This window comes from Psammomys obesus, unplaced genomic scaffold (assembly GCF_907164565.1).
Source record: "Psammomys obesus unplaced genomic scaffold, mPsaObe1.curated_primary_1811, whole genome shotgun sequence".
NCBI classification, from domain to species: domain Eukaryota; kingdom Metazoa; phylum Chordata; class Mammalia; order Rodentia; family Muridae; genus Psammomys; species Psammomys obesus.
In genome coordinates this window covers 1,398,283-1,413,903 of record NW_026596415.1, presented here as the reverse complement: position 1 = coordinate 1,413,903, position 15,621 = coordinate 1,398,283, and the positions used below count along the sequence as shown (strand labels likewise).

General features: G+C 41.1%; 1 protein-coding gene across 3 annotated transcripts in view; it reads left to right on the top strand.

Annotated features, from left to right (window-relative positions):
• Nucleotides 1-15,621, top strand: part of Ercc4 (ERCC excision repair 4, endonuclease catalytic subunit) — a 32,067-nt gene that overhangs the window by 2,488 nt on the left and 13,958 nt on the right. Inside the window, exons 1-6 of one of the 3 annotated variants that reach the window (XM_055597753.1) lie at nt 7,573-7,645; nt 8,455-8,650; nt 9,441-9,648; nt 11,500-11,680; nt 12,614-12,742; nt 13,710-13,820. In XM_055597753.1, the coding sequence (XP_055453728.1) occupies nt 7,606-7,645; nt 8,455-8,650; nt 9,441-9,648; nt 11,500-11,680; nt 12,614-12,742; nt 13,710-13,820 (865 nt within the window). In that variant the 5' untranslated portion in view covers nt 7,573-7,605. Of the gene's footprint in view, nt 1-7,572; nt 7,646-8,454; nt 8,651-9,440; nt 9,649-11,499; nt 11,681-12,613; nt 12,743-13,709; nt 13,821-15,621 lie in introns of those variants that run through there. The other 2 variants (XM_055597752.1, XM_055597754.1) reach the window with 2 other exon arrangements.

The window sequence follows — 15,621 nt, the reverse complement described above, 5'->3', positions numbered from 1 at the left end:
TGTGAGCCACCACGTAGGTACGGGGAATTGAACGTGGGTCCTCTGAAAGGGATAGAAAGGTGAAAGCCTTTCTATCGAGACTGAGCAAGGCACCTCAGTAAGACAAAAAGAGTCAGAGACACCCCCAACTCCCACTGTTAGGAGTCCCACAAAAACACCAAACTAAGTGCCATACATATATGCAAAGACCTGCATATATGTTCAGACTCATACAGACCCCATGCTTGCCATTTCAGTCTCTGGGAGCCCTGCCTGGTCGGTTCAGTAGGGTTTATTCTTTTTGTGTCCTCCATTCCATCTGACTCCTACAGTCTTTCCTCCCCCTCTTCCACAGGGCTCCTCAATCTCCAAGCAGGGGACCTGATGGAGATAATTTATACTCTTTCCTTGTAATCTCTGGCTATAGATTTTTATAATTGTTTGCATCTGCTATTGGAGGAAGCCTCTGATGAGTATAGCAGAATATCATTAGGAATCATTTCCTTGCTTTTACTTTTCAGACCAGTTGTGTTTGGTTCTACACTAGGTCTCTGGTTAATCCAGTCTCTGGTTTCTGGCCGTCCAAGTGATATAGGGCATGGGCTCTCTCTTTGGGTTGGCCACTTCCCCCAAGTTCTTCACGACCATTGTCCCCAAACATCTTACAGGCAGGACAGATTGTAGATAGAGGGTTTTGTGGCTGGGTTGGTGTCCAGGATTCTCTTTTGGTAGCCTGCAGAGTACCATCTTGTGCAAAGAGACTAGAATGTAGAAGCGAAGGCTCCAAGACCACCCAGCTGAACCTCAGGCTGTGTGGAGTTGTCTTCAGAATTGGGCCCCACTGTCAGTTTTCAGAGAGTGACCTTCTGTCCTACCATCAGCCTGGGTTGTTTAGGGATCTCCACAGGACCTCCTCAGCAACTATTTAACCAATTGCAACCAAGTTCCACCACTGGAAGCCTTGCCTGGCTGCAAATGATGGACAGTTCAGACTCTATTCTCCATTACTAGGAGTCCTCATTAGGTTCACCTTCATGGATTCCAGGAAGTTTCCATTGCTCTAGGTTTCCACACCATCCCCCAAATGCCGTCCAGTTCTAGCTGTCTCTTCCTGCATTCTCTCCCTCCATCAACCATCCCTCCCACCCCATCCCCTTCTGCCCCTAGTCTATCCAAAGAATCTGTTTTATTTTCCCTATCCAAGTTTCTCCCCACCCCCGGTAGCCTTCTTCCTTACCTCTCTGGGTCTGTGGATTTTTTTACTGAACAGCTAATATCCAATTGTAAATGAATATATACCATGTTTCTCTTTCTGAGTGTGGGTTACCTCATTCAGGATGATATTTTTTTCTAGTTGGATTCATTTGCCTACAAATTTCATGATGTTATTTTTTTAAACCACTGAGTAATACTCCATTGTGTAAATGTACTACATTTTCTTTATCCATCTTTTAGTTGAGGGACATCTAGGGCGTTTCCAGTTTCTGGTTATGAGTAGAGCCACAATGAACATGGTTGAGGAGGTGCCCTTGGGGTATATCCCCAAGAGGGGTTGGTATAGCTGGGTCTTGAGGTAGATTGATTCCCAACTTCCTGAAGAACCACCATACTGATTTCCATAATGGCTGTAAAAGTTTTCACTCCCACCAGCAATGAAGGAGTTTTCCTCTTATTCCATATCTTCACCAGCATGAGCTTTCATTTGTGCTTTTTATCTTAGTCATTCTGACAGGTTTAAGATGGAATCTCAAATTTGCTTTGATTTGCATTTCCCCAATGGCTAAAAATGTTGAACATTTCTTTAAGTGTTTTTTGACCATTTGAGATTCCTCTTTTAAGAATTTTCAGTTTAGATCTGTACCCTATTTTTTATGGATTTTTTAATATTTAGTTTCTTGAGTTCTTTATGTATTTTGGATATTAGCCCTCTTATCAGATGTGGAGTTTGTAAAAATCTTTTCCCATTCCATAGGTTGTCTTTTTATCTTATTGTTGGTGTCTTTTACCTTACAGAAGTTTTTCAGTTTCAAGAGGTCCCATTTATTATTTGTGATCTTAGTGCCTGCACTATTGGTGTTCTGTTCAGGAAGTTGTCCCCTGTGCTAGGGTGTTCCAGGCCATTCCTCACTTCCTCTTCTATCAGGTTCAGTGTGTTTGGTTTTGTATTGAGGTCTTTTATCCACTTGGACTTGAGTTTTGTACAAGTTGATAAATATGGATCTATTTGCATTCTTCTACATGCAGACATCCAATTAGATCAGCACCATTGAGATGCTCTCTTTTTTCTGAATGTTTCAGGATATTTGATCTCACTGTGTACCTCGAGATTGTGTTATTTACTGGAAAAATGTGTTTTTAGTTGTAGTGTGGCTCAGCCCATCCTTTAAGCCAAGAGCTTTCTGCTTGAATTTTGTAAACAGGATTAAATGAAGCCAACCATAGGTCAAAAGGCAGAGCAAGCAACCAGTTGACTGGAAATGAAAATATCATAGAGAAGAAGAGGAAGTCAGGATGGATAGAGAGGTGCACAGGAAATAGAAGGGAGGGACATTCAGTTTAAAAGAGGTTGTTTGAGTAGAAATGTCAGCTGGGTGCTTTCTCTGAGCTAGGAGGCTTTCACCCCAGCAACTGGCTAAAATCAAATGATTGAGATTTGTTAAAAGCAACACCACTGTGTATTTCTGGCTTCTTTGTCAAAAATCGTTGTCCTTAGATGTGTGGGTTTATGTCTTGGTCTTTAGTTCAATTCCACTGATCAACATGTCTGTTTTTATGCCAACACCATTTGGTTTTTATTACTATAGCTCTGTAGTTCAACTTGAAATTAGGGATAGTGATACTTCAGCAGTTCTTTTATTGTTCCAGGTTGTTTTAGGTATCCTAGGTGTTTTGTTTTTCCATATGAAGTTGAGAATTGTTCTTTCAAGGTCTGTAAGGAATTATGTTGGTATTTTGATGGGAATTGCATTGAATCTGTAAATTGCTTTTACTAAGATGTCCATTTTTACATGTTAATCCTACCAATTCATGAGCATGGGACATCTTTCTATCTTCGGATATCTTCTTCAGTTTCTTTTTTCAGAAAAGACTGAAGTTCTTGGCATACAAGTCTTTTACTTGCTTGGGTAGAGTTACATCAAGGTACTTTATATTATTTGTGGCTATTGTGAAGAGTGTTGTTTCCCTGATTTCTCTCTCAACCCATTCGTCATTTGTATATAGGACTACTGATTTTTTTTTCTTTTTTTAGTTAATCTTATGTCCAGACACTTCACTGAGGTGTAGCTGTAGCAGTTCCCTAGTATAATTTTTAGCTTCACTTTTGTATACTATTTTATCATCTGCAAATAATGATACTTTGACTTCTTCCTTTGTAATATGTATTCCTTTATCTTCTTCAGTTGTCTTATTGCTCTGGCTAGAACTTCAAGTACTATATTGAACAGGTATGGAGGAAGTGAACAACCTTGTCTTGTTCCTGGTTGTAGAATTACTTTGAGTTTCTCTCTAATTTGATGTTGGCTATAGGCTTGCTGTAAATATCCTTTATTTATGTTTAGGTTTGTCCCTTGAATGCCTTATCTCTCCAATACTTTTACCATGAAGGAGTGTTGGATTTTGTCAAAGGCTTTTTCAGCATCTAATGAGTTGGTCATGGTTTGTTTATTTTGGGGGGGGAAAGGGTATTTGTTTGTTTGTTTAGTTTAGTTATATGGTAGATTACATTGACTGATTTTCATTGTTGAACCATTTCTGCATCTCTGGGATGAAGTCTTCTGGATCAAGCTGAATGGTCTTATGTGTTCTTGGACACAGTTCACATGTATTTTATTGAGTATTTTTTGCATCTATGTTCATAAGGGAGATTGGTCTGTAATTCTCTTTATTGCATCTTTATGTGGTTTGGATATCAAGGTAACTGTGGCCTCATTAAATGAATTGGGCAGTGTTCCTTCTGTTTCTATTTTGTGGGTAATATTGGCATTAGTTCTTTGAAAGTCTGATCAAATTCTGGGCTAAAACTGAAGAGTTTAAGTTAGCCTGGGTATAGTTAGCCTGAATATAATTCCATTTTGAAATAAAGAGCCATCTTGACTGGGAGCTGAATTCAGGTACCAGGAAATATCACAGAATGTACACCTGGCAGAGAACAAAGTTAACTCTCCTAGCAACAGCCTCTGGGAAATAATACAGAATAAATGCTTCATAGAAAATAGAAACAATCTCCCTAGCAATAATCAATGGGAACCAGTTGAGAATCAGGTGGGAAAATTTTCCCCAATGTTTCAGATATAGTTTAGAAAAATAGCCATTGTGATTATATGCTTTACCCATTGTGATTATATGCCTTAGCCATTGTGATTGTGTATCTCAGAGAAGGTCACCCTGCCCTGCTAAACTTCACCCAGTTCTGTAAGGCCAAGGCTTGTGCCCCCCTGCTTGCTGCCATGGAAACCCCCTGCTCACAGACTTTTCCTTTAAAAATCCTGTTCACTCAGAGCTCAGGGTCCCACTTCTCTACTGCTGCGTCAGTGAGACCTGGGTCCCGAGTTCGATCGCTCTTGTAATAAAGCTCTCTTGCAATTGCATCGAGTTGTCTCCTGGTGGTCTCTGAGGGTCCCGTGAACCTGGCATTACAAAACCATCTGGCCCCACACTGGAAATAGACTGCTTCTATTTCCTTAAGGTTTTGGGTCTATTTATATCGTTCGCCTGATCATGATTTCACTTTGGTAAGTGGTACCTATCCAGAAAATTATCCTTTTTTTTTTTTTTTTTTTTAGATTTTCCAATTTGGTGGAGTACAGGCTTTTAAAGTATGTCCTTATGAGTCTCTGGATTTCTTCACTGTCTGTTGTAATGTTCCTTTTTTCATTTCTAATCTTGTTAATATGGATTTCTCTCTTTTAGTTAGTTTTGGATAAGGGTTTGTCAAGCTTGCTGATTTTCTCAAAGATTCAACTCTTTGTTTCTATTTTATTGATTTCAGCCCTCAATTTGACAATTTCTTGCTTGTGCTTGCTTCTTTTTGTTCTAGAGCTTTCAGGTGTGCTGTTAAGTTGCTAGTATAAGATCTCTCTTCTTTTTTTTTTTTCTTAATGTCGTCACTCAGTGCTATGGACTTTCCTCTTAATCATTGTGTTCTAAATATATTGGGTATTCATTTTCATTGAATTTTAGAAAGTCTTTAATTTTTTTTTTTATTTCTGTCTTGATGCATCTTTCATTGAGCAGTTTCCATGAGTTTGTAAGCTTTTTCTTGTTTCTGTTGTTGATGTCTAGCTTTAGTCCATTTTTCTCATTTCTTAACTCAAAAAAATAGTGCCTCAGGGGCTGGAGTGATGGCTCAGTCATTAAGAGCCCTGGATGCTCTTGCAGAGAGTGAGTTCGGCTCCCAGCACCCACATGATGGCTCACACCACCTTTACTCTAGTTCCAGTAGATCTGATGCCTTCTCCTGTCCTGCAGGGACACTGAATGCATGTGGTACACAGACATGCAAGCAGGCCATAAAAAAAAACAAAAAACAAAACAGTATCTTAGAATGATAGTATACTTGCGCTGCTTGAACACAGTAAGGCCATAATAAACAGTACCAAATGTTCCCCCTTTGTAGCTGAAGCTGTTGGTACATCTAAAGGCCTTAGTATGCTGCTCTGTTGTGCAAGTGGATTTTAAGTTGTTAACAGGAGAGCATTGTCTAGAAATTACCACTAGATGTCAGTATTGCACCGTCACCCAGTCTAGGGCTGCAGGGTCTGAAACGACCTTCTCCAAGTTCAACTTACAGGTGGGTTCTTGACTGAAACTGCCAAAATCAAGTTCATCCTGGGACACATGCTGTCCTGTCTCACAAGGGGCTCGCATACCACTAAAACCACCCTCTACACACCCTGTACTGACAATGTAGTCTTACAAGGACCCCAAAGGAGTTTTACTCAGCAGGAAGCATGTGGTTTAAAACCTCTGTCCACCCTCTTTCTGGTGACCTCTGTCAGGTTTCCCCGCCCACCCCACCTTTCTAATCTTAATACCTACATGAAATGAAGAGTCCTCTAAGCATGACCGCATGAGCAAGCCTTGATTGTGCAATGAGCCTCAGGGACATTTCATATCCAAGTCATAACGTCAGGTGGCCCAGGGTGACCCAGCCTCAGCCTTATGCATATGTATGTGGGGGGGGAGGGGTACACCTGTGCACATAGGTAGGCCAGAGGAAGATATTGTGTATCCTGTTCTATCACCCTCTGCCTTAAGCTCCTGGGACAGGGTCTGTCTTACTTAACTTGGAGGCAGGCTGGCAGCCAGCAAGCCCCAGTGATCCTCCTGTCTCTCTCTCCTACAACTCTGGAGTTACCAATGTGCACAAGGTGGCCATGCTTGGCTTCTTATGTGGGTGCTGAGGATTTGAACTCAGGTCCCTGTGCTCGAACATCAAATCTCTTGGACTACCTCCCAGCTCTCTATGTAATGTTTCAACACAAGCTAAGCAAGGGTGGAGCATGGAGTCCTTGGGAAAACCACCTTCTAGCTTTCAGATGTTTTCTGAGGAGTGAGTATTTCATGTATAGCGTTATGATTGGAAGGTCTTTGTCCATAAACTTATAAATGAATTTTTATATACTTGATAAGCTAGTTGATTAGTGAATAAATTTTAGCCAGCCACCATGGTCCAGAATTTCAAAATAAAGTAATGGAGTCTGCAATTAGTTGCTGAATGACAAAAGGACATATGGATCACTATATTATTTTCAGGACCCTACGAGTAAAGAGACCAGGCCCAAAACCAAGAGTGGATGTGTACATGTGCACCCTGACGTATATTGATTGTTTGAGGTCTAAAAGCCTGAGAAGCCTTATGGAATGATGAGTTTGACCCAGAAATGACATCTGACCTCCGCAGATCTCCTGCTTCCCCAGTGTCACGAAACACGTTCTATTAAAATGGGCCACAAGATGCCTCTAAGCCTGACCTGAGTCCCCTCAACAGAATCCACATGATGATACAGAGAACCAACTAAGCTCCACCCTTGGCATGCCGTATCCACACCCACATATGCACACATACAATAAGTGAAATAAGAATGGTAGTGCATTAAAGTCTCCTGCTTCAGTATCTGATATTTAAAATTAGGAAACATGTATAATTATTATCTTTTGTGTGTGTGTGTGTTCAAATGTGTGAAGGTGTGTACATGTACACGTGTGTGGAGACCCAAAAGTTGACCTCAGATGTCCTCAGACTCTCTCTGCTCTATTTATTTATTTATTTATCTATCTATCTATTTATTTATTTATTTCTAAAGCTGGAGCCCACCAGTCCTGGCTCATTTAGCTAATAACTGCTCAGGAGCTCTCATGCCTCTGTCTCCCCAGTGCTGGGTACAGGTGGCCCCACCCCCACCTCGCTGTTCTATAGGTTCTGGGGTCCAAGCTCTAGTCTTCACACCTACATGGCAAGTGCTTTATCCATCTCTTCAGCCTTTGTTCTTGTTTTCAGGATTCATGGGCATTGTACATACAGTCACAAAAGCCATGTATTGCCAGGCATGGTGGTGCATTCCTGTAATCCCAGTCCTCAGTAGGCTGAGGCAAGAGGAGCATGAATTTAATTAAGGCCAAGCTATGTTAAAACAAGTGCCTGCCTCTACAAACAAAACAAAAGGTATTAAGTTTGCTCACTAAAGGTTTTTGTTTTAAATAGTATAATTTAGCCCTTTATTGACCGTATCTTCAAGCTGCCTTCATCTAATGGGATACACATGCTACGAGACTTGCTAAAATGAAGCTGTTTTATATAATCTATCTGTCCACATAGTGTGCCTTTCAAGCCCTGTGCTCTTTATCCTCCCTCAGCCTGGACCCCTTGTGGTCCAGATAGTCATGTTCCAAATGGTTCAGGAGACTCACTCCCTCAACTTCACTTTCGTTTGCATACTCATCACTGGGCCTAAAACAGGACCAGCACCTGAGTTGGCTAGTTTTACGTCCACTTGACACAAACTGGAGTCACTGGGGAGGAAGAGCCTCAATCGAGGAAGTGTCTCAGTAAGAGCAGGCAGGCCTAGAAGTTATTTTCTTAATTATTGATTGATGAAGAAGGGCCCACCCCATTGTGGGTGGGGCCACCCCTGGGCTGGTGGCTCTATAAAAAAGCAGGTTGAGCAAGGCAGTAAGCAGAACTCCTCTGCATCAGCTCTTGCCTCCAGGTTCCTTCCCTGTTTGAGTGGCTGCCCTGACTTCCTTCATTGACGAACAGTGATGTGGAAATGTAAGCAAAATAAACCCTTTCCTCTCCAACTTGCTTTTGGTTGTGGTGTTTCATCACAGCAATAGTGACCCTAATTAAGACACGACCCCGTCTTGGTTAAGGTTACCATTGCACTCTGGTTAAGCCCCTCTCTTTCTATGTAGAGAGATTCATCTTATAAGTTCTCTTACCTAGAGAACCCTGACTTATACAACCCCCAACAGGCATCCTTGTGTACAGAGCACACAGGATCATTGAGTCCTGCCAAGAAGCCTTCATCCTGCGTCTCTTCCGCCAGAAAAACAAGCGTGGCTTCATCAAAGCTTTCACAGACAACGCTGTTGCCTTTGACACTGGTTTTTGTCATGTGGAAAGAGTGATGAGGAACCTTTTTGTGAGGAAGCTCTATCTGTGGCCGAGGTAATGTTATCATGAGACATGTTTTGTGAGCAGAAAAGCCTTAACTTAGTTGCATTTTAATGCAGTTGATGGAATACAGTATGAAATTTGCCATCCTGTCTATAAGAACTTTAAGTACATTTTTGTATGTTTCAGTTTTGTGACAAGTACTAGTACAATTATTCTTTTGTGTAATTGCTCCGTATTTCAGAAATAAAACCCACCTGTAAATGACCAGATAGAAAGCACAGTTAGAGACACAAAAGCAGAGCCAACAAGATTGCTCGGGGTTAAAGGTGCTTGCCTGACTTCAATCCCTGGGAACCACATGGAAGGAGGGAACTGACTATGGGTTATCCCCTGAGCTCTAAGTGCACACACACACACACACATACCATAAGTAAACGAATAAATACATCTCTCAAAAAGATTAGGGGTAAGGGTGGCAAGATGGCTCACTGGGTAAAAGTGCTAGCTACCAACCTTGATGATTCAGGTTCTAACCCCAGGACCCACATGATTATCCTAAGTCCACCACACATACATTATGGCACATACACACAAAATAAGTGTAATAGGGTTTTTTTGGTTGATTGTTTTTTAATAACACTAAGCAGTCATAGATAGTAGGAGCCCAGTGGCAGGGCTGTGTTCCTCACCCTAAGAGCAGACCCCAGGTTAGGCTGACAGTTTGCTGAGCCCACCTTGCTTGTGTATTGCTTCTACAATGGATGAGGCCCATTGATATTTTGCTTATGTTTTGTTTGTAGATGTTGAAGTTAGAAATGATTTGGAAACTCTGTCTCCTTAGGTTCCATGTAGCAGTCAACTCGTTCTTAGAACAACACAAGCCTGAAGTCGTAGAGATTCATGTGTCCATGACTCCTGCCATGCTTGCCATCCAGACGGCCATACTAGACATCCTAAATGCCTGTCTAAAGGAACTGAAATGCCACAACCCATCACTAGAAGTGGAAGATTTGTCATTAGAAAATGCTCTTGGGAAGCCATTTGACAAGGTCCACTTCTTTGCTTTCTTTTGACACATGGCTGGTTAGATTGTCATTTTACAGAATGCAAGGCATTTCAATTTTCCCTATGTCCTTGTAGGCATTAAACTGCAGGTGATTTAAAGTGGGGCTGCTTTGCCTCCTGAGAAATAATAATTTGTGATGACATCTGTGTTTGACATGTAAGTAGAAGGCTGGCTTTTCAGTTACAGTTACACAGTGAGTGAATGTCTTGCTGTAAGTATAATCGATGTCTTTGTTCCAAACTCACAGAATCTGAGTATCTGCAGACACAAAAATGAAGTGTACATCCTGGAATTTACCATCTTTTTAAAATAGAAAATTGGATGCATTTTTTGTTGTTTTTGGGGTTGGGGGTTTGTTTTGAGACTGGGTCTCACTGTGTATCCTTGGCTGGCCTAGAACTCACTCTGTAGATTAGGCTGGTCCAGAACTCAGAGATCCCCCTGCCTCCGCCTCCGCCTCCCAAGTGCTGGGATTAAAGGCAATTTTCATTACTGAGACCTATGTTCTATCTCAAATGTTCTGGACTGAGGAAATGCTAAATCTTCAAGGACTTTTTTCTTGATTTTTTTTTCCACCATAGCATAATATTAAGTATATAAGTGTTCAGTCCTGTGGTAAAAATGCTGCCTTAAAAAATTCCATGTTTTAGAACATGCTACTGTCTTTTAAACTCTAAATCAGTCTCTGTGTCACTAGGAACAGTGCATGGGGAGTGTATGGAAGAGGTCAGTCTACTGTGAAATGCTCAGGTGCAGAATGGATCCCGTGTGTCCTGTCCTCCCTTTCTTCATCTTAAAGTGTGTATAGCTTAATGTGTGGTGTTAACAACCCTGTCCCGAAAAGCAGAGTGCTTTACTAACACTGATTTCTGTCTGATGTCACTGACTGCTGAGAGTCAAGTATTGTTTTAGATATTATTACATCGACCGCATCTAAGTATAGATAGAGCTTGTATCAGAGAAAACAAAAACTTGAGGTTCTATACATCTTTCAGCGAAGGTGGTCTGCTGTTGTAGAAGTGCTTTGGCCCTCCTGTTACCCTGTAGCATGTAGTTTCTTGTTTACAGTATCCCAGTCTGGAGCATGAATTATAAGATCAGCCAGATGCAACTTCTGCTCAGTGTGTTGGATGAGATGCCCCATGATGCTGCTGTTTTTGTTCACAAGAACAAGTTACTGGTTCTGATGCATAGCAGGCCATGTCTGTCTATGGCATATATTTGTGTGTGTATTTACTATGTGCATGCATGCATGTGTGTATGTGTGTGTTGTGTGTTGCACATGCTCCTGAACGTACAGAGGTCAGAGGAGACACGAAGTTATCTGACACTTCTTTGCCTCACTTGCTTGAGAAAAGGGTCTTTTACTGAATCCAGAGCTTAAGCTGACAGCCCAGAGGTCTTCCTTCTTTGACTCCGATAGCTGCAGGGTTACAAACACATGCTCATCTTTTTATGTGGGCACCAGGGATGTGAACTCTGGTCCTCTTTCTTGCATAATGGATACTCTTACCCACTGAGCCATCTCCCCAGCCCCGTGACAGTAATGTTAGTAAAGGAGATTAGCTCTATCTGGTTGTTAAAATTGTAGTAATAAGACATTATGCTTGAAAAATTTAAACATTATTAGGATTTGGTGACCTGAAACTTCCTAGCCATCTTCCTTGGAAAGAAATATTTAGGAAACATTATTGTAGTAAAATGTGAATAATAAGACATTCAGCATTTTAATGTTTTTACATATCTAGTGAATAACCCTTATTGAAAGTATGGCTTTGTTAAGAAAAGCTGTACTAAACATATTTTAGCAATAGTAAATTGTATTCTCTTTCAGACAATCCGCCATTACTTGGACCCTTTGTGGCACCAGCTTGGAGCCAAGACTAAATCCTTGGTGCAGGATTTGAAGATACTAAGAACTCTACTGCAGTACCTCTCTCAGTATGATTGTGTTACATTTCTTAATCTTCTGGAATCTCTGAGAGCAACAGAGAAGGCGTTCGGTCAGAATTCAGGTGTGAGATAAAAATGCTAATATTATTCTGGGAGCTAGTTTGAATGAAGTGTTAATGGAGAGAGTGCTATATTCAGCTGCATGTTATAAATTGAATTTCGTGTTCACTGAACAAGGATGTAGTGCTTTATTGATAGCTAATGTTCCCACCTACTTAACTTCTGTTCTGTATAATAAATATTCATATCAATTCCTGGCAGTTTTATTTCCAGAGAAGACTTTGTAATATAGACAGTCTCCAACTTGGAAATAGGTTGTGTTCTTGGAGTTTAGTTGATAGGGACTTAAAGTTAATTTTATTCAAATCCCCCAAGGGATGGGTTTCATCCACAAGAGTATCAAAGACTTAACAGATTTGTTTAGAAATATATATATGTACAATGATTATTATACTAAATACCCAAGACCTAGGGTCAACATATATGCAACTAATGTTTACTGCTTTTCAGGACATACTCAAGTAACAAAGTACAGACCTAGGGAGATAGCACTGTGATAGAGCACATACTTAGCACATGTAAGGCCCTGAATACAGTCCCCAGCATCATGTACAAATGTACATCATGTACAGAAGTAATGAACTACAAAGTGCATGGAAGAAGGATTTCTTAGTTGGGAGTACTTGGGACCTGCCCTGATTTGTGTGGTTACCTGTGGAGTTCCTCACTACACCTTGGAAATGTCACCATATCTTAGAATTGCTCTAAGGAAAGTGTTGCTATCTCATTCCCATGAAAACCTCTTGGGGAGTCCTGAAGGAGGCCCTGGAACATTGGAAACCACTTGTCTAGCCAAGCAGACTCCACAACATTAAGAGAAACTAAGGCACAGTTGCTGTGAAAGCAAGTTGGCAGCCAGTGGTCTATGTGGGTCATGTAACCATTAGAGTATTTAAAATTGCCACTAATTCAAGCCCTTTTTTCAAAACCATTAGGTTGGCTTTTCCTGGATGCTAGCACATCCATGTTCGTGAATGCTCGTGCAAGAGTGTATCATGTTCCAGATGCCAAACTGAGCAAAAAGGCCAAAACGTCTGAAAAGGTGAAGAGTGCAGAAGGACAAGGTAAGGCCCTCACCACATCTTTATTCACATTGGCGTGGAAGCAGGCGTCCGCTTAAACAAATCTAAAACCCTGTTGCCCATAGATGCGTACAGTCTGTGGGCAAAGTATGCACTAAAACCAGATGAGATCCATTGCCGGAGGACAGCAGTGCTGAAGGCCAGACATCAGTCAGAAGTGTTCTTCCTGCACCATAACAAACACCTCAGCTATTACTATCTTGGCCACTTAGAGTCCTAGTGAGACATTTCAGCAGTCTTTACAACTTGTAAAGACTATAAATATAATATATGGAGGAAACTATCTAATAAGCATCAAGTACCACTTTTTCTAAGTCTGGGATGGGATAGTTATATACTTGTTTCTGCCTAATTTAAAGTTCTATTCAAAATGGTGTGTTCATAATCTGTTTGAATACTATAGAATTTTAAAAAATAGTTGTTTTCTGCTTTTATCCATGTTGAGGATTGTAGAAAGCATGGGTCTATTGGAAATAATAAATTTGCCCAACAGTGGTGGTGCATGCCTTTAATCCTAGTGCTCAGGAGTTAGGGACAGGTAGATCTCTGAGTTCAAGGCCAACCTGACCTACCGACTGAGTTCTAGGACAGCCAAGGCTACACAGAGAAACCCTGTCTCGACAAGCCAAAAATCATAATAACAATAATAGTGAATATTGATGGGACCTCCTCCTTGCTTTGTGTAGCTGCTTATGTACAACAGCATCACCAGTGACAGCACAGAGTCATCTCTATTGACTGTGCTCGTGGCCAGTCCATCCCGCCACCTCTACACGTTTCTAGCTAGCATTGTCAGCAGGCTTTTCTAGGGAAGCAGCCCCCGTGTAGCATGGTGGAAGGCCGAGGGCGTGTCCATTTGCAGTGACACTAGTTTTCTCTGTGGGAAAGCCTTTGGCATGGTTTTAGCTAAACATCATACAGAATGAGGTTATATTTTATTTCTATACAGAAACCAAAAAGGAACTGGTCCTAGAAAGCAACCCAAAGTGGGAGGCGCTATCTGAAGTCTTGAAAGAAATCGAAGCAGAAAATAAGGAGAGTGAAGCCCTTGGTGGCCCAGGTAGGAACAAAGAGGGAGAAGGTAACATTAACCTGGTGGTTGTTTTTGTTTCTGAGACAGGATCTCGTTGGCCAGATTGCCTTTGTTCTGCATCTGAGGCTGGCTTGAGATTCTGAGTCTCCTAACTTCTGCTTCCTCGTACTGGATTCCAGTCAGGTGCCACCAAACCCCACTCAGCACACAGACAGTAGATGCCAATCGCCTGGAGCCAGGGCTGCTTCAGTTTGTTTATTTGTTGCACTTTTCTCCAGGTTGAGTCATTATGTATTCACAAAGCACATTCTTGACTGCTTGGCTTCTCAGGGCCTCTATTTAAAGATTCAGCAAATTTCCATGTATATATTCACAAGGTTTTAAATCCAGACTTTCCAAGGAATCAGCTAATGTTTTTTCTGTTTTATGTGCCCAGCCAAGTGTCTTTCCAAAGAAGCTTGACCACCTCTATTGATTGAACCCTAGAAAAACAATTGCAGTTGTAGGCCGTCTACCTTCAAACAGGAACATGCTAACAGATGCGCACAGGAGACTAAGCCAGAATTGTAAGTTAAAAATAAGACTAGATAAAGAGTAAATCTACATTTTTTAAAAAAAAATACTCACTGAATCTTTGAACTGCAAAGTAATAAAAGCAAGCAGGGTGATGTGGAGGGTGCCAGGGAAAATGAGAACAAAGCATAATGACGCTATGTAAATACCAGAGTGAAACCAATTACTTTGTGCAGAACCTAAGAGGTTAGTTTTTTTTAAGTCACCCAAGGGGCTGGAGAGATGGCTCAGCAGAGGAGGACTGTTCAGTCCCATGTTAAGACAGCTCAAGACCACGTGTAACTCCAGCTCCATGTAGCTCTAGTGTGCTCTTCCGGCTTCCACAGGCATGTTCATGCTCGCGGTCAGGTACATGCACAGATAAAGAAATAATAGCCCCTTTTTAAAGACATTCAATCCTTATTTTAGGTCCTGATAATTACCCAGAGCTTACAGTGTTTTGATCTAAGACCCAACATCACAGATGCTCATTTAGATACAGTGAAAAGAATAATAAAAGAGGAGCGGGAGAACAAAGATTTTCCTCCACCCAATGATGTTGTTGTTGACATTAGTGGGTTCCTTCTAGATTTCTCTCACATGTTTTCTATTTCACATTATTAAAGTTATTTGGCTCTGCCCATCCCTTGCCTGCAGTCAAGGAGAGCGATGCATATGATCCAACACAAAAGCTTATTTGGAAAGCATTATAAGGGGCTGGTGAGATGGCTCAGGAGCTAACAGCCTTAGCTGCCACACCAGACAATCTGAGCTCGTTCCCTGGAAACCACATGGGGGAAGAAGAGAACAGGGTACTCTGACCTGTGCACACACAATAAATAAAATAAATGTAATTGAACTCTTAATTTAAAAATGGGTGTTCTGTGACTTTTTTTAATAACTTGACTGCACAGTTCTCAAGCAGCTAACTAGAAACTTTGTAAACCAGACTGGCCTTGAACTTGGAGCAGTCCTTCTGCCTCTGCCTCCTAAATGCTGGGATTAGAGGCATGTAAGACATTGGTTGTTATAATGTTCATTTTCATTTACTTAGCTAACTGTAACTGGCAGTTCTCTGTGTACATGTTTTGCCCATATATATATAAAGTTATATATGCCCATATATATATAAAGTTTTTATATATATATATATCAACTATTAATTTGAGAAGACATCCTATATTTTTATTTTAGTAACCTCCTTGCTCTCAGCTGTATCTTTAGTACATATTGTCTTATTTTCCCAGCCGACTTAGACTACACCACAGTTTCTTTG